General features: G+C 37.8%; 3 protein-coding genes across 5 annotated transcripts in view; all 3 read right to left on the reverse strand.

Annotated features, from left to right (window-relative positions):
* Positions 1-2,862, reverse strand: part of ghra (growth hormone receptor a) — a 36,494-nt gene extending 33,632 nt beyond the window's left edge. The window contains exons 1-2 of one of the 3 annotated variants that reach the window (XM_077561569.1): positions 2,671-2,862; positions 2,557-2,582 (exon numbers count right to left, since the gene is read on the reverse strand). The gene's annotated coding sequence lies outside the window, so the exon portion shown is untranslated. Of the gene's footprint in view, positions 1-2,556 lie in introns of all 3 variants that reach the window. The other 2 variants (XM_077561571.1, XM_077561568.1) reach the window with 2 other exon arrangements.
* A 6,410-nt stretch (positions 2,863-9,272) lies between these two features.
* On the reverse strand, positions 9,273-12,350 carry fbxo4 (F-box protein 4). The gene is made up of 7 exons (XM_077561851.1): positions 12,137-12,350; positions 11,251-11,510; positions 10,964-11,184; positions 10,295-10,379; positions 10,038-10,210; positions 9,667-9,860; positions 9,273-9,530 (listed from the first exon to the last, which is right to left on the reverse strand). The coding sequence occupies exons 1-7, from the start codon at positions 12,272-12,274 to the stop codon at positions 9,438-9,440; spliced, it is 1,164 nt and encodes a 387-aa protein (XP_077417977.1). The 5' UTR covers positions 12,275-12,350; the 3' UTR covers positions 9,273-9,437.
* Positions 12,351-12,431: 81 nt separating this feature from the next.
* rimoc1 (rab7a interacting mon1-ccz1 complex subunit 1) lies at positions 12,432-18,148 on the reverse strand. Its single transcript, XM_077562583.1, has 6 exons — positions 17,929-18,148; positions 16,796-16,905; positions 14,636-14,782; positions 14,357-14,488; positions 13,848-13,962; positions 12,432-13,459 (listed from the first exon to the last, which is right to left on the reverse strand). The coding sequence occupies exons 1-6, from the start codon at positions 18,020-18,022 to the stop codon at positions 13,224-13,226; spliced, it is 834 nt and encodes a 277-aa protein (XP_077418709.1). The 5' UTR covers positions 18,023-18,148; the 3' UTR covers positions 12,432-13,223.
* Between the last annotated feature and the right edge of the window lie 1,673 nt (positions 18,149-19,821).

Below are 19,821 nucleotides of genomic sequence, written 5' to 3' on the forward strand. Positions count from 1 at the left end.
TTTGGGCGAAGAGGAGAGTCCAACAGATGGAGCCGCACCTCCACCTTGGCATAAAACAGTATGATCTGCATCTGGCACGTCCTGGATTTTCAACCAAACAAGTCTGACAGAAATGTTCGCAATTGTTTGGCCTTGGTAGAGTTCACATTTTAGTGAGTGCTAGTTTCGTTTTAAAATGGGATAATAGGGATTTTTTTTTTAATTTTTTTTTTTTATAAATACAGTTTCCTCCATATACATGCCAAGACATGGACCAACTGTCAAAGTGTACAGTTAGTATTATCTCTTTGACTAACAAAATGTCAGCCAATTTGGAGAAGAAAAAAGAAAGACTTCAAAATAACTGGACGGTTCAAAACATGAGTCCGAGACAAACATATTCACCCAATGGAGGAGGGTGGGGTTGAAGGTTATTCATAATATACCGTAGCTGGGCTGTTCCTGTATAAACTCCAAACCAGCAACCGCTCACTATTTTACACCTAACGATTGAGATAAATCAGGCACTAATAGGACAAAACACCCTGAAAGAACTTGTTCTTGCCTTAATCTTCTCATTTCTCACCTAATTGTTGTTGGCAAAGGGCAGCCACAGCAAACACCGCCACTTTTTTTGCCATGTGACAATAACAACAACAACCATCCATCTTTTACAATGCTTATCCTCATTAGGGTCACGGATGAGCCGGAGACTATCCCAGTTGACTTCAAGCAAGTGGCAGTAAACACCATAGCCTGGCCAGCCATTATTAGAATTCCCTTTCAATCCTCATCCTTATTTAAAGACCAGCAACCAGCACAATAACACAATAACGATTAGCCTATGCTATCTTGGTAGCCAGCTAACTCACTAGCTAAAGGAAACAGAATTTAGTTTGCTTGATTTCACCTCTTTTAGTATAATGGACATATAAGAAGAAGTGAAAATAATTAATTGTAGATAGCTGTGGTGAATAATATGACAAATAATATTCAAAAAGGCTAGCTAGAAGGCTAGCTATCAAGCTAGCTAGAGTTGCAACATTTGTACTAGATATATACACATAAAGCCACTTTATGTCATCTTAATAACCCCAAATCATGTTTTTTTAAAGGAACTGTACTTTTTTCACTTTGTCATATTCAAATTGTTAATGGTTCTGAAAAATATTGAATGATAATGATTTTGCCCCACATAATCAGCTTTTCTAAGGGCATGGTATCTGTTGGATATGTTTAAGTAATCATCTTTTTTGCATCTTAACATCAGCACTATCACTATGGCTTGTTTTTGACCAATCTAGATGTTCTACAGAACCCAAACTTAGTTATGGTATTGCCGAATACACATTAATTTAATTTTAACTTTCATAATAATAATTTTCATTGAATTCCTTACATGAATAAAATAATGTGTCTGCTTGATGATCCACATTTGGGGGACACAATAAAAATGCTCAATTATTATTATTTTTTACCATTTTAAAAGAATTTCACTTTTTTGAGTATTCCATCTTAACGTTAGCACTCCTACCACTACTGGATCCAAGAACACATCATGTGTTGCTATAACATCAACATATACCACACTTAAATTAACAATTAAGGACCTAAAAGACATTCATTTACCGATAACACCAATCAACCTTGTGCCTGCTTGATGATTAACCTCCAGGGACACAATAAAAACTGATAAACCCCATTTTCAGCCCCCCTGGCGCTTGGTTCGAACAACTTAGTTGTACACTAATAGAAGCATGATAAAAAGGAAATAAACATTGCTTTGCATTTTAAATACGCAATATGTAATGACTTATTTATATATATATATATATATATATATATATATATATATTGTAATGCATTTTGTGAACTAACTGTCATGCAAAATTCAAGTATGAATGGTGAATTTGAGTGTGAGTGAGTATGCAGCCTGTCTTTTCGGTTTGCAATGATAAATGTATGAGGACAAAACAATTTTATGTCCCAATTTGAAACTGTAATGATCTGGAGTTAAATAAATCTGGTTGAACCTTTGGATATAGAGCATTGCAATCATTTGTTGTCTAATATTTTATTGAAACGTCATCAGCATCACTATATAAATAAGCTAAGTTAATTAAGGTGCCTGCTTGATGATCCACATTTCTGGGCCCAATCAAAACTGACTAGGGACCCAATTCGGGCCCTCGATCCTCAGTTGGGACAACCCTCGACAGTCCACGAATAGAAGTAAGCTTTGTTGAAGCCAGTGGGATAAAATAAAAGAGAAACACATGTTGCTTTGCATCTCCACACAAACAGCATGGAGTTTCTAGGCAACATTAGCTTATTGATGCCTATAAATTCAATCAAACCTTCCAATAATATTCGCTCTACACAGGTAAGCAATAGTAGTAGTAGTTTCATGCATTTTGCCAGCTAATCGTGCAAAATTAAAGTTCTAAATGGTGAATGTGTGTTGCAGCCTGCTTTTTTTTAGGTTCGGCAAAGTTTCCCCACGCAGCAACAACTACGAAAAGAACTTGACAGTGACAAAACAAACACAAAACGTTATTAAAACAACAAAGTGCTTACTTTGCACGAAGCGTCACGCTGGATTCCTGCAAGGAGCAGATTGACTCTTTTTTTTTCCACGACAGCACAACTTACTCATCTACACACACGCGATACACTTCAATTCTTCCTCACTTGATTCAAGCAGGAGTTTCTTTGGCTTCATTCAACTCGCTCGTTTCCTTGCAGGAGGCTACTTTTGCTTCTTCAATTCCTATCGAGAAAGCCCACGCACACATACAGACACACGTTACACGTCCACACGCACTAAAACACGTACACCGTGATCGGTAAACCTCACATGGCGGTGAGGCGCCCCCATCCGCCTAAAAAAAAGTCCAACCTCCTTCACAAGACTGGAGCCAACTGGAGCCGGAGGCCACCCTCGCCAAAATAAATCCGCCTCTTAAAGAGCTGCGCACACATAAATACTTAGCCATAGCATCTTTGCCATTCGTGCGGTAAGGAATTATGACAGGTGTGGCACTTCAGGTAATATAGCAATACACAAAGGCATATATTCTTCCTAATCTGTAAAAAATAAACAAACAAAAAAAAACGGGTCATATTGATAAAACTCAAGCATAACTTTCTTCTTCTACTCTATTTATCCTAATGTAAGTGTGTATGCCATGCATGGCACCACACCGCCCCTAAGAGGTCATGGCTCACATAGCACGAAGAGCCAGTATTTATTTTTTAATTGCTATCATTGTAATACTGTATTATTATTTTACTTTGTTAAGATCGTTCTTTCATGTAATATTTAAAGTGACAGTGTGTAGAAATGTTGCCATCTAGTTGTGAACTAATACACTGCATCAACCTAATTTCGAAGCGTGTGCATTTTGAAACACATGCACTACGGTGCTTCAGAGAGACCACCAATTTTTACTACTATGGTAAATAAATATATAAACAGGTGCTAATGCTAGTATGGTATCTTGTTAAGTAGATAAAACTGATTTTTTTTTTCGTTTTTATAGCATAAATTCAGATCAAATATAATAAATTAAAAAGTATATAAGATATAGTAGAATTATAGCCATGGCAGATATTGATAATATCAATAATTGTTGTTAATGCAAGTAAGTAGTTATTTTGCTAGCTCAATAAAACTGAATTTTGCTTGTCTAAAACCGATTTCACATCTGATATGACAAAATAAAAATTGATTTCAAGCATACAAGTATAAATAAAATTAATATGGTCAAGATACCGTGGCTATCTTACTAGCTTGATAAAATATACTATAGACAGACATTTTGCCTCTTTTGTGGCTCACGTGAAACTTCCATAACAACAGTGACGCTGTCTGAGGCTTGCATGGAATTTCAGCTGTCAAAGAAAGAATAGGACTCCCCAAATCCATCCCACCCTCAATCTGATCTCCCTGTCAACCCAAAAGCTATCAATTGACAGAGGGAAGCAGGCAGCCCAATTGCTGTTCATACTGAATTGCACATGGTTTGTTTTTTCTTCATGCATCTTAGCCTGTCCTAAGAAGAAACTTGTTTTTCAGTGCCAAAACATTTTTGGTGTCAAATTTACATATTTTTGTACAATGGTAGGCAGGGCATGTGCTCAATTAGTTCCTTTGTTACAGAATTGTCATTCCTGTGATTGTGTTTTTCTATAGTGATCATGTCCTCTCATGTTGTACTAAATAAACAGGGGAACAATGCATGTGGCCCAGTGGACTTGTGCAGGACATACACTCTCAGTGTGATACGTGGATAGATACAACACAACAATTTCATCATGACTCAAATGGCAAAGAAAGCAAGCAGGCTAAATCTAAAAAAAAAAAAAAGGGGGAAACCCTGGTCAGTTTCATAATAGTGATTTTTTGTCTGTAGACTACTTAATAGAGCATGTAAGTATGACGGGCAACGTAAAAATATATATTATTTAGAGGGCGGGGGCAATAATACGAGAAAAAAATCGCAAATTTGCCACTTTATAAACTCGCAAATTTACGAGTTTTTTTCTCGCAAATTTGCCATTTTATAAAGTGGCAAAATTGCCACTTTATATAGTGTCAGATTTGCGAGAAAAAACCTAAAGAAATACACGTAGCGTAGCTATAGTCTAATCATGTGAGGATTCGTTGGTGGTTAATGAGACACTGTTTATCAAATGAAATGGCAGGATGGAGACAGATTCTTTCTTAAATTAAAACTTTACTCGTCATTCCCCGGAGCCAGAGCGACAACACTTCCTGATCCCCTATCAGCTGACTAACACTATCCAATCAGATGCTAGCATAGGTAAATGCAAGTGAATGATGGAGAGCAACAGATTCGACATATCAATTTAGTAATTGTACAAAAAAAATACCAAAATATATGAATGTGTAAATAATAATTCTGGAAACATAAATGTACAAGTAAATATACATTTTAACAAATTAACTTAAATGCTTAATCGTCCGGGTGTGGACCTTCGCAAAGCGAGCCGTCTTTGTCGCTGGCCAGTGGCCGTACACAACTTGTGGTTCAAAGAGCGAATGCTTAGCATGATATGGTTAATCTATGCTAATTACAATTACTATCTCCTTATTTGGAAACGCGACCGAAAAGTATTGGCAAAAACAGTCGAGTAGTACGCTACGTGTATTTCTCGTAAGTTTGTTTTTTTTCTCACAAATTTGCCACTATATAAAGTGGCAAATTTGCCACTTTATAAACTTGCAAATTTGCCAGCAAAAAACTCATACATTTGCGAGTTTATAAAATGGCAAATTTGTGAGTTTTTTTCTCGGAATATTGCCCGCGCCCTCTAAATATATATATTTACACGTGGCCCTAATACGCCGTCATATGTAAGTAATTGAAACTACTGTTTAAAATTTCATGCCAAAATGTCGAATTTTTATTTTGCAATTTAAAGCCATTTTGTTTCTTTCAAAAAATAGACCATGTTCTTATATACCTTTAAAACAAACATTAAAAAAATACATGTAGTATGTTTCTTTCATCATCTTGTTTGGGCCATATTCCAGTAAATTGTATCCCCCAAAGGAACAATGCTTGCTCCTTTGTGTGTTTGTGTTCCCAGCGTAATGGGTAAGTGGCCTTTGTGTCACCCCCCTTCAAGTCCCCTGTAATGTATTTAGGGTGGTTTCACATCACAAGCGTGACACTTCCCGGTGATGTCGGCGGCCATGATTAGAGCCAGGTGAAGCAGATGCCTGCAGGGGGGAACACACAAGCGCACAAATGCCTGTTTTTTTCATCTATTTGTGGACCTTCATTGTTATAAAACATTCTCTGGCCCCTTTACCCCAGTTTTGACCATCGCTGGTAAACAGCCAGTGCCCTGCAATCACAATTGTTCTTCTTCTGGTATTCCAGCTTCCACCTCTATTTCAAAAACATGCATGTTAGGGTGAATGAAAACTGAATGTGTGTGTGGATTGTTTTGGTCTATATGTGCTCTGCGATTGGATGGCGACCATTACAGGATTTATCCTAAAAAAGTCAGATTGGATAGGCTTTAGATCCTAATTAGGAAAAGTGCTACAGAAAATGGATCATAAACATGTAATGCAGTGACTACGTGAATAAGTGAATAAGAGTCCGACTATACAGTAATATCTGGCTTTATGCAAAATGAAGAATTTCAACTGTGAGATCTAAATTGATGGTTCACAGCATGTTTTAGGAATATGCCTCTGAACCATTAATCCACTATTACAAAACATTGGCCTGCATTAAGGTGACAGTAGGAGGGCGGCGAGGGCAAGTAGCGAGGAAATTGATGCCAATTGGCGAGATGGCGCCAGGCGAGTAAGAACCGCACAGTGTCAGCATGAGAGCCCCGCCATGTGCAAAACAACACAATTAAGTGGGAGGCTTAATCGTAATCAGTGCAAGCATCATGCAAATGATGTTTTTTTTTTCTTTTTCCCCTGCCAGTGACCACCTTAATGTCAGTTGCCATCACAGAATACAAATCAGGGACTTAAACTTGATGAAAAGCTGGGCGAGTAAAAAAAAAAAGGAGTGTGCAGTATAGATGTGGTATAGGAGGTCACTGGAAGAAAAAATGGCACAGTACACAACCTGATATTAAACGACTTAAGTGCTTCTTTGTTTTCGTATGGGCAGCTTTAGATCTCTATTTTTGTACAACAGGTTATACATGTTGTGCGAGCCAACAGGCTGTGCAACATTTTCCAAATTTTTCCTACTTTGTGACAGTTATGGCCTCAAGTTTCACAACGAATACTGCAGGGATTTAACCAAGCAGGCCTGCAAAACCTCTTCGCTCATGTACGCCCTCTTCTCAGTGCCATGAAAGTCAAGAAGTGTGCTGCAAGATTTGGCCCAACATTCTCGACACAATAATTTCCAAGAGGCTGCTTCCTGGTGTCTCTAAATGAATCGACCATGCATGGTATGTGTCTGTAAAGTGGCCGAGGCCGACTTAACTGTGGTTCCATTGTGATGACATCATACCCCAGAGGCCTCTGTTTTGTTTGGAGACGACAAGAGACAGCTGGAGATCTGTTGTTCGTTTATCCATCCAACATGCTCACACACACACAATACTGCAATGTAAGTTACGCTCCGTATAGTAAGGGCGGTAAAAGTTGCATGTTTAACTATGCTGGTCGAAAATTCAGGACCACTTTCAAGCAGATTACACCATTTTACTAACATGCAAAAGTACTATCAAGCAGAATCCCCCACAGACGCACACCATTGTTGTCATGTAAACCATAAGGTAAGCAGAGCTGCAGTGTTTTTGGGGGGATGCATGGATAGTGGATACATTGCTCAGTGAAGTTTTTGTTATTTATGTTTGGTGATTTGTCCATGCACCACATACACACAACGTGTAGTATATGAAGTGCTGCCTTGACGAGTGAAAATTATTTTGTCTTTACAGGCAATAGGTAAAAAACAAAATCTGTACTTGCCATCGGTTGTTATTGAGTGAGGGACAGTCCATTACTTCCATGAGACAAGGCAACCCCTGAAAACAGGCTAATTTTAGCATGCTACAAATCTTAATTCTTGGGGTATTTTGCCGCAAGCATGTCACAACACCTAGTGAACTTGGGAACTGTTTAAAGTATGTCAACATTAATGAGAGGCACAACAAAACTCAAATAAAGTACAGACGCTTAAGGAGAATTTTTTTTTTTTGGTAGGCCTCTTAGATCAATTCAATGCAAGTCACTATTATACTTCTGCTGAAGGCTGTTTACTTTATCATCTGTTTAATAAAATTGAATTATATTCAATTAATTGTATTGCTCATTTTAGACTTTGCTTTCCTATGTGTTGCAGCAAGTTCCATGACCCATTTATCATTAGGTTTTTCCTCTACGCCATCAATTCTTCAGCCCATGTCTAATGCACATATTTTGCAGAAATATTGTAGCTGAACTCCAAATTGTGACTTTTGTTCGACTTTGGAGGTTCCACTGTAGCTTTGCTACAGGTTTATATTTGGTAAAAGTAGTGCCACTGCCAACAAGTCCTCCAATTATATGACCACATAGGTCGTTTTGACATGTGCCAATTGTTTCGCCACTGAACGCAGGCACAAATGGGTTGCCTCACCACATCCCTTTAAAATTCATCAGGGGAAAAACAAAATTGAAAAGTCAGCCGGCCTTAATGCCCCTAAATTGCATCAATCAGCGCACTATAACCAAACCTGAATGTCTATAAAAATGATTAGGGAGGCTAGGGAACATTATGATAGGTAGGTTGGTACTTTTAATACATTATTTGCAGTCACCTAGGTAACCAGAACAAAAGAGCGTCAGGGTGACACATTATCTTGTCAGGACTGGCAAAATGATTGTGAACTGTAAACGCTGTGCGGGCTCACTTATGAAGCATCAGCTCACAAACAGTGCACAGTAAAAACATGCATGATGTGTTGCATTTATTCTGAATTGTATTTAACACACACACACACACACAGAGACACACACACACATCATGTTTGGGTTCCTTGGTCTTGTTAAGTGTAATCCTGCCCTTCCTCGTGTCAACCAATCAGTGCCCTCAGCCACTTGTGTCTTGCCCCAGGTGTGTCTTGTGTAGTTAGTGTGTATATTTAGTCTCCTGTCTCCCTTCTGTCTGCGTCGATTCATTGATGTTTTCCTCCTGTCATGCTGCCAGTTTTTTTGCCTTGTTGTCCTCCCCACGTTTAGTTTCACTTCCCATTTGTAGTTCGCTTTTGTTTTGTATAATTAAATTCCTTTTTTTTTTTTTTTTTTTTTTTTTTTACATTACTTCTGCCTCCTTGCCCTGCTTCCCTGCGTTTGGGTCCTCCATACATACATACATATATATATATATACATACATACATACATATATATGCATATATACATACATATATATATATATATATATATATACATATATATGCATATATACATACATACATACATATATACATATACATACATACATACATATATATGCATATATGTATATATATATATATATACATATATACATACATACATACATATATATATATATATATATATATATACATATATATGCATATATACATACATACATACATACATATATAAACTGAGTAGACGGTATTTTACTTAGTTTATTTATATATATATATATATATATACATTCATACATATAAATATATATATATATGCATACTATATATATATATATATATATATATATATATATATATATAAATAAACTAAGTAAAATACCGTCTACTCAGTTTCCTCTTATTTCAGGGATGACACTTCATAACATTTATGTTCTACAGGTAAATCAATATTATTCAGACAGAGTTAAGGAATGAAACAGCAATGAAAATAACTACACTGACTTTTCAACTGGACAATCTCTTTATATAATGAAAATAGAACACTTTTCCTTACATTGGGTTACGCTAGCTATCATATACTTTAACACCTGAGGATCTCAGCAGCCAAGAAATACCATCCAGAAGACCGGACAGGGATTCTGCAACTGTATCCTGCACCTGGTTCAAAACAGAGAAAGACAGGATGTTCAAAGGCACATCAAAAGTAACCAAGAAGCAGACTAACATTTCGTCCACTTGTTCTTACAAATGAGCTATTACCGTGCTATTTACTCATTTATGAAATTCTAATTACCATCCAGGGATTAGGTAACTGAGGAAGGCCGAGCCTCTTTGCCATGTCAACACAGGGTGTTTGCCGCCTGGTTTTCATTCTGGTGGTCCCGACTGCGTCACTTTCTTCTCTGGAGACGCACGAGAGCACCAACAGCGGTATGGTTGTGGAGCACAGCACAGCCCTGATCTGAGCCCCCTCAGATTCTCCTTCCCCTGTTTAATACATTTAAAATGTCACTCAGAAAGTAAAAATGGTTGTAATTTCAGTAAAAATTGCATGTGAAACTTGAACGGAAATGTTATTTTTATTTGTGGTAAATAAATGATACTTTTTCGGACCAATTAAGTGAAATTGACTAATTTCCCTAAATCCACTTATTGGTCTCTCACCTCTCTCCAGTTCAGCATTTGCCACATAGATGACTCCTTCCACAACCTGGCACACCTGCTGCACCTGAGGGGCCGGCCTGTAGACTGGCTGCCCCGAGTCATTGCTTCCTATTAGACTGAAGAGTTTACCACTCATATACTGCTTCTGTAGTTTGGCGCGGTCCCTCTCTGCCCTGCACACAAACGGCTCAGTGACACAACCGCCAAACAACCAATCTTTCATATTGTACATACAATTCAGGGTACGGAACACTTACTTGTTAGTCGAATAAAGTGTAAAGATGTTGAACCTGTGCTGGTTGTTGAACATGTAACTGATGCCAGAGCCGATCACTGAAGGTCCTGAACGATGAAAAAGTGGTTTGCTTTAAGTTGGACTAAGTGGGATGAAACTTAAAAAAGCAAAGACTGCCACCTATTGGACAAAGCATCCTTGCAAAGCACAGTGCACAACTACAACGTGACTAAGAACACTGTCTATAGTCTTGGAAAAGTAAACAGAGACGTTTTTCTGTAATTTGCTGCTCGGTGTTTTGGAGTAGGACTTATGGAGTAAGACGATGTACATCTATGATGAATAGTTTGGGCAAGTTCTGAATAAAAAATGATTTCAAAACAGCAGAGGTTTGAGCCGTATTTCTGCAACACTGAATACTACGCAAAGAGCCTATTGACGTCCACCCATAAAAATTTTTGGAGTTGCCACAAGATGGTCACAAAACACTTTTAAACTTATAGACTAAACTATGTCCTAACTAAATGAAGCTCCTCTCATTTCACATTCATTGGCCACTAGATGGTACTAAAAACAAATATTTGGTTTTGACCTTAAATAAGAGTTGAATTTGTGAGAGTCAAGTCGCAAATATTTGGGGCTTTATTCATACTGCCAAAAACTATTTAAAGAAATAATTCTGGTGCCTCACCATTGGTCTGACTGTTCGGAATGACTGACATGGGTAGAATATCCGAGGCTTGCATGAGTTTGGTGACTAGAGAAACATCCAGTTGCTCCATACCGGGCCCGAACATGGCGTAGCGCGGTTCAGCTGAGGGCACCAAAGACTGTAGGAAGGACGTCAATACTCTGTACGGTGGCCATGATGGAAGCCATTTCTGTCTGCATGACGGGCATCCTTTCAGATACCTGCAGGAACACAATAGTCATTGAATTCTCTTCAAATGAAGGTAAATCTATTTAAAAGTCACCCACTCTGCCATGTAGTCGACTTTGGATTCTGTCCTCTCGTAATCATCCTGTTCTGCATCGTCATTGATGACCGGTGCTTCTGGCGCCTCGAGTTGCGGCATCGTTAAGTGATCAATGGAGGGCCAGTCAAGCATGTCCCTGAGAAGGAAGAATTTCCACAGCAATGGGTCTCGAACCAAGGCCCTCCAGTACCGGCTGGTAGCTCCCAGGCGACAGATGTCCACAGACGACAGCAAGGTCATGATATGGAACTGCACGTCCACCTTTAGAATGGAAGTATCTTCATCATCATCTTTGTTATTGCGTTTTATCATTTGCAGTGGTTTAGTTTTGTTTGTTTAGACATTTAAAAGTGTTTTTATTTGCTGGTGTGTTTACTTTTTGTTATTCCGTTTAGTTATTTGTATTTTTTTATTTAGTTTTTATTTTCTGTTTAGTTTTTAGTTCTTTTATTAGTTTTTTTTTTTAAGGTGCTGTTAATTTTTTGGTTTTATTCATTTTGTGTCTTTTTATTTGCTGTTGTGTTTAGCTCGTTTTGTTTGGATATTCGTTTTTGAGTTTTCTAATTTACATTTAAGATTACAAATTGAATTGTTGACCAACTTTAAAACAAAAAAAAAAACGCTTCAATTATTAACACACGATTGAATTAATATAAAAATCTGCCTGGTTTGCATGCTAGTCACAGACAAAGGTAAAACAATATGCCGTTTGTTTGCTTACGCCATGTAAAGGAAGCATTTGCATTGCGTAAATATCAGAAATGTCCGGATGTTCAGAACTGTCAAAACAGTACTAATAAAGTCTCCCCACCAAATTACGTTGTTAAAATTGTTAGAAACCGCCTTCACACAAGAGGACCTTTACAGTCAATCCAATCAAAACTCACAGGTAAACAGTCCAAAAAGCCCGGTTCCTCTCCATGATCCAAAACGTCTCTCGCTCCGGAAGTCCAATAAAACTTTTTGAAGCGCCTAATGCTTCGAACAACAACAGATTCGCTATGACGATTAGTCTTCCCTGCCATGGCTTGATACAGAACGTTAGTGTTTACATGATGGTGGTATTGAAATCATGCCGTTTGACAAATGTGACGTTTCGCTTCTGACTCACTTCATTATAGAAAGCAGAGGTGCATTGTGGGTATCGTAGTGCCTCAATCATAGTCACACCCACACAAAACACACTTGTTAAAACACGGGCTTTATTGTCACCAAGGACATAAAAAAACAGAAAATTTAATCCAAAACAGCACGTTCTCTATTAAAAGCTAAACAAAATTTATTTAATGTTGAAAAGTTTGCAAAAAAAAAAAAAAAAGAAGTGGGTGGGGGGGGATTACAAGAGGATTATGAATAAATCAAGACATACACTTTCACACTTTCTGGAAAAACTCCTTTGCTTTGTGTGTATTTTATACACATTTACAAACTTGTGTATAGAGTATAAACAGATGTCAAATATTAAAAGCATACCAAAATGGCAACTTAAGAATAAATAAAAATGTTACTGTGCAATGTTTCATTTTAGGCTGTTGTCGAACAATTCAAAAAAAAAAAAAAAAAGTAAACATTTTTACTAAGAATCTTTTATATTAATATTAATGTTATTATAAACACATTCTTAGAGCAAAACAAGTGCTCTAGTCAACAGTCTAGAATGAAGAGAACTGCTTTTTCTTTCTCCAGCAGAATGGGTCAAAAAAATATTTCATGTCAGTTTTACACCACCCGCTCTTATAATGCCAATGACCTTGAACATGTTGTGGTGTGGAGTGAGGTCCAGCTGACCTTTGGCCTTTGCCCAAATACATTTTATCCCCTCGCCTCTTCTTACATTACAATGTACCTAACCTGGTGTGTTCCTTTTTTTTAAACTTTTTTTTTTTTAGGTATTGGGGGGAGGGGGTGGGGTGAAACACTGAATACTGATGTCAGATCTGTGTCCGAGGACGATCTGCACACGGAGGGCAATCTTCACTGTAAAACACTGAGGATCTCCTTGGCGTTCTCCGTGTTCCAGCCCTGGCCCTGCAGCGGGCCCTCACAAGCGAGCACATACTTGTTGAGGATTTGTGTGCCAATGTCCCTAAACTGGAGGTGGTCTTCTTTACAATCCACAGTGTCGCCGCTGTAGTCTTCGTACTTTACCGCCCAGAAGCACATTTCTCCAATGTACATCATGGTCAGCAGGTGCGTGTCTGAGAAAATACCTTGGGAAAACAAGTCAAGTGCTAAGTCACGATCAAATTTCATTCAAGTGTTTGTGTGATAATTTTTTTTTTTTAAAATTTAATAAATCAGTGGGTGTGAAGCAACAAAGTACATGTAACAAGTAAAAGTGTTAACTGTACTAAAGTACATTATAAGCTGTTGTTCAAAATGTCTTTGCAACAAACAAAAAAAACACTTTAAAAATGTTGACGAATGGCTATTCACGACCCTGAACGAACCTTGACGAGAAACTTTGCAAGTGGGATACAGACTTTAATGAGTCGAATCAGTACTTCTACAAGTCTTTTTGCAAAATTATTTATACTTTTATAAGTATATTTTCCACCTCTTCAAAAGATGGATGGGGGAAAAAAAAATTCCAAGTACCTTCAGATAGGAAGCCTGCGGTTGCAGTGTCATGGAGCACCACCCCATCATTGAGCTTCACCGAGTTCCTCACCTGCAGCATCCGCATTAGGTAGCGCACCCCTTCTTGAATGCACTGCATGAACACAACAGTCACATTAATGATACGGACAAGCTCGCTGCATTCAGGCATGTCAAGTAACACAATTCCTCAAATAGTAGTCTCCACTGTCTTATTTGCCGTGTTCAATTAGTCACTTGACATGATTTTATTTGATTTGAATAAAATTTAAAAATTTCCTCCCCTTAAGGCAGGTACACAGATACCAATTTTAACGACTTGCCTGATCTTTAGAATGTGACAATGACATACATTGATCAATAGTACCAACAAAACCAATCAAGGGAACGCTGTAAAAAGCCATCCCGCCCAAAAAACAAACGTAGACATTGATTACTGATGAATAAATAAATGCCAACCTTTGAATTTTTTTTTTTAACTCTTCTGTCATTTATTGACCATACGGTACCTTCAGGAATGTCTCCTTGTTTTCCTTGATCCATTGCTTCCGTTGATGAAGGGTGTGGCAGTACATGTAGAGCAGCGCACCACGTCTCCAATAGAGGCATTCTAACAGCTCCAAGCCCAAAACAGCCTGCACCTAATAAACCAAATGACAATATCTCATTGTCAGTCAAGGTCATATAATTCACTTGTATCACGATATTCAAAATTGATATATTATAATTGTCTGGTTAAATGTCACTAGAGGCCACGCTGTGCAAAAAAATAAAGATGCATTCCACACCTCTTGAGATGGCGCTAGTCTCCCCACCAGAACTTCCGGCTCGGTCAGATCTTGCAGGAGCTGCTGGATTTTAAACGGTGAACAGTCCTCCGGAAACTCTTGATCCACAAGTTTGTTCTCTTCGTAAAATGTGATATCTAGGATCACCTGCCATGTACAAACAAAATGTAATGTTTACGTTCGTATTTCTTACTAGTACTGTGCTTCACTATACAGGAAGTCCTCAGTTGAGAATATAATTTTGAGGATATGATCACACAATGAAGTAGTTTGCACAAGGTTACTGCCTATTAATGTTGTCACGATACCAACATTTTGACTTTGATACTATACCTGCATAAAATACCTCGAAACGGGTACCTCGACAAAAACTCTAAAACATCAGCAAAATATTGGGAAGTATACAAGTTAATTTACGTACATGCTGTATATATTTATACTATATGTTCTTTCACATTGCATGCCATATTCTTAAAGTACTGTATTTGACTGCGTTGGATGTCATCCGTTTTAAATATTGGCAACACAGTGGCACTGCAATGACTCAATGTAACGTTGCTTGAGTGTGCGTGCATGTCCCTGCTCTTCTCCATTTCGCTCCCAATTAGTCGAATGCGTAATCAAATACTACAAACTGGGAACAAAATAATTCACACTCCATTTATTTTTAAGGGAAGTGTCAAAAATGTATCACAACCTGTGTCTGTTGCTCTGTCATCATCTGAGCTTTTTCTATGCATGACTGTGATTTCCTACTGTGTGCCTGTTCATTGAACGCACCTAGAGTCCACTGCAGGAATGATTGCTGCTTTTTCTTCTGCTTCTCTGCGAAAATCATTTGCTCTTGTTACAAAATGTTTCTAAAACTTTAAATTGAAAACCACACGTGTTCTTTATGTGTTTATTGAAAACATGCTTCCATTCTGCCTGCGCTCCCGTGGAGCCTTAATTAGGGCGTCATACTTCTCAACGAGGAGTGGACAGCCGGCGAGCGCTTCAGTGCGTGAAGCCATCTTCTTGCGCCCTCTTGCACACATGCTGAAATAGGCGTGTCGCTTACTTAAGGCGTTTTCCACATGTCGGTAGACAGGTGGCCATACGTGTATGTGCAATGACGGTTAGAACTTGAGGTTGACTAATCACCAGTTACTGATTTGGCTTAAACAATGTGGACGCCTCGCAGAAACAGGTGAGGAGTGCTTTAAAAAAAAAAGGGAAAAAAAGAAAGACCAATAGCATGGTCACTTTCAAAATATGCAAGTCTATCTTCAACTATAAAAGCCCAAGTGAAAATGCACATTAAAATAGCTGATGAACTCTAACAATAAAGGATACATAATTGTAAAGCATTGTCTTCTGCTCTGATTTATTTATAGTGCTGCAATGACCCAAGTCTGCCCAGCCACACCAATTTATTGAAAGGACGAAAAAGGGTCTGCAAAGGCTGCCATTGACCGGGTTCAAAATTAACCATGCAATCAAATTTGTTTTATTTGCTGTGATGTATTCTTCATGAGCAAAGTTACTGTCCAGCGGTGGAAGTCCATTCAAAATGGTATGTGGGAGAGATGATAGTTTACTTCCTGTGCTTAAAATGAGTTTAATGACCAGAAACACCGTCTTTAAAACCTCCAGCAGCTGACAGCACTGGAAGCATTTTATTTTATTTTACTTAGAAAAATGACACTGGCCGTTGCAAGAAGTGAAGCTACCGGCGGCCATTTTACGTTACCACACGCTAACGCCACCTAACTTGAATACATTGAGCTAGTCTTTCAACATTTAATAGTAGTACATGCCATTTTTTCATTTTATTACTTTATATCTATCAGTGAGAAATGTCACATGTCTTCATAGCTCCTCCGTCTAGCACAGTATGCACAAATTTAAATCAAGCAATTGCCTCACAAGACTCATAACCTAGCAAAAATGTGTGGGGTGTGCTATGCATGTATACTAGGCGCAGGTAGTAGACCAATTTGAAGTTTTATTTAGTTAAATATTTGAACTTGAGGATAGATTATGGATCATAGCACTCTCTTAAATCACTCATAATGAAGTAATAACATGGTAAAGCCCTTTAATCTACACCTTAAGTGAGCACTTCAGACTGAACAGAGGACTCCCAGTCCAACACAAAAGTTTGATGCAATAAAGTACCTGTGTGTAATCCTGAAGCAACTTGGAAAGGCTGCTGCTCTCCCCTCCTTGTCTGTAATAGCTTTTCAACTTGTCCAGTATGACAGCCGCATTTTGTAAATAGTCATCATCTGTGGAAGCACACAGAATTAGAATTGAACTAATTGCAGATGCTTCACTAGCAATGAATCACTAAAGGTCACTGGCAGTAGCTACAAAAAACTTCCAGCCATCATAATAAGGGTGGAGGATGGGATAGTGCCTATCTCAGCTGATCTTTGGTCAGGGGCGGAGTGTGCACCCTCGGCACATAAAAGGCAATTGATAAAGCACATGAAGACAATTTGAGTCTTCAAACAACCAAACTTTTAGTAATCAGGGAGGAAGTTAGACGACCTGAGGCATTTTAACCTTTGACCCCTCAACTTTGAAGCAGATGTATGAGTTCAGAGTACTTTTATGTAGATTATTTTTTTCTTTAATTATGGAACACCATACAATAGTAAAGCATTTTGTCATCAAAACAAACGCCCAAAACATGCTTATAACCAGGCACACGTAAATTCACTGTTATATATAATATAGTCTCGATAAAAGTAACATGTCAACTGACATTTTTTTAGTGTAAATTTGGAGGAAGGATGGTGATTTGAGACAAGATTCGAACTCTGAATCCAAGAATCGCGAGGCTAACCACTTGTTCAATGCTGTCGTAGTGAAGAAAAAAAACATTACATCGAAAATGATTACAAACAGAACCAACCATAGATCAGAGGTCGAAAACTTGATTGGGGACAAAGAGTCGCCGCAGTCGTAAAATTACAAATGTAAATTGTCACATTTTGGGGCAAGTAGGACGCTAGCCAAATGTTTGGTTCTGAATTTTGAAATTGAGAAACCATCAACGAAGTAAACAATCACATTACTGAACAGTATATTTTCATATTATATCCCGGTATGCATAGATATGGCGCTATCTGTTAAAAGGGTTATGAAAAGCTGAAAACGTTACATCGGTACAGCTGCTGTGGTTGCATCGCACGATGACGCTAACAACAGCTAACTCGTTAGCCGGCTAAACACGAAGCACAACAGCCAGGCGACGCCGACAGACAGCGCGAATCTGATAACAGACAGATTGTTTGAAATGTTACCTTGTTTCTCGGCTTTGAGAGCGGAACACTTGGCGTCAAACTCGAATATCCTTCTCTCCAAGTCGAGGCCTTGTCGCCTGTAGTCGTCGGCCATGACTAAAACTACTAGTCACGTGAGGGTGGGTCACGTGTCCAAGCAATGAATACGGGAAACACGTTTTATTTATGTGTTACGTTTTTAAAATTCTAATATAATGCTATTTCCGATCTGGAAATAAGACAAGCGTAAAGAATGCATTGGTAGAAATGTAAAGATATCGAAAGAAGAATACAAGCACGATCGAAAAATTAGTCTTACACAATTATGTCGTGTGACGTCACGCTACGTGTGTTCTTTTGTTTACACGCGTTTGGGCGACATAACGTGCATGTGTGTGTTTACTGTCAGAGAAACCTTCCTTTGTTACACAGCGCTGTTAATTGTATTTGATTGGATTTGTTTTAATTTGATTAGTGTTATGACTTGTCATAATGTCATTAACACATGTTTTTGCATTGCACAAACTCTCAATTCCAAAGTTATACAATCATCATTATTAGGGGTGTGCATCGCTCTAATAAAAGTTGATTCGTAATCGAACAAAATCATACCACTATCAAATATATCGAGATACATATTAAATGACGGAGAGACGACGGAAAAGCAACATTTCTTATTTATGGAACATGACAACAAGAAACCTTTTGCATCATGCCCTCTTGAACTGAGCCATATATTGAATGAAATAATAATCCAAAGCGAAACTAATCGTTCCACTTAAAAAAAATAGAAAAAAATAAAACATCCTTGAATCGTATCACACCCCATGTATCGAGTCGGGATACGTATCGAATTGTTGTTTAGGAGAGATCTGATATAAACCAGTTTGATGTAGCTGATGATTTGATTTGTTGCGATTGAATACAATCGGGTCGTTTAGGCTTTGGAGAGCTTTTACATGTTGCACTTGACAAAACCTATAGCTGTACCATATTGAATCAAATCCTAATCCCATTGAATCAAAACAAATCCAATTATTACATTTGAAGTTTTACATCCTTGAATCGTATTGCACCCCATATATCGACAATCGTATTGAATCGTCTTATCACTTGTCTTTCTATCATTTTTATAACAAAATACTAGTTTTTCTTACTACCGTTGGCGTTAAGTGTAGCCAAATAAAACTCTGTAGACAAAGTACTGCATGCAGTATTTTCAATTAAGCGCATGTGTGCTTCCACACTTAGTAGATGTGTTTATTTGTGTGGTCAGCAAGGAAGCAACCACACAATTCGTATCTGTTAATTGTGTGAAAATTTTCCCTTTTATGTGTAAACAACTGTTTAAAAAAACAATTGAAAATGTTTGATCCAGTAATTTTTATTTGCCTACATATTTTTATTTGTCTACACTTAAAGGTAATAATAAAAACTACTATTTTGTTCTGATTTTTATTGAGTGATATGTTACTGTAAGCTGAGTAAGGTAATAAATAAATATTTTCAGTCTGCAGCATCAAACAGTGTTGTGCGGTGCTGGATACGTTTATAGAATGTGTGTATTTTCTTTGTGTTTAGGCTACCGAAAAGTAATCATGAAGTATGTTGTGGGTTTGTCAATATCTTGTTGTCCACTAAATTACCCCATAGCCTACATAAAAGTATATATTTTGACTGTGCGTCATTTTACAAACAATGTAGGAGTTATACAAATTTGGATCATTGTGAGAATATTTTTTAAAAAGAAGCTCTATTTTCAAAATTGTGGGGAAACAGTTGGGAACAACCCCCTGCCAAATCGAAATATCGAAAAAAAGAGCCTGTGCTCCCTATTACCTTTACTTTTTATGCAATTATTGTACAAAAGTATAGGTGTCAAATTTGAATACATTACAATGTACCACTAATCAA

Source organism: Vanacampus margaritifer, chromosome 3 (assembly GCF_051991255.1).
Source record: "Vanacampus margaritifer isolate UIUO_Vmar chromosome 3, RoL_Vmar_1.0, whole genome shotgun sequence".
Lineage (NCBI taxonomy): Eukaryota > Metazoa > Chordata > Actinopteri > Syngnathiformes > Syngnathidae > Vanacampus > Vanacampus margaritifer.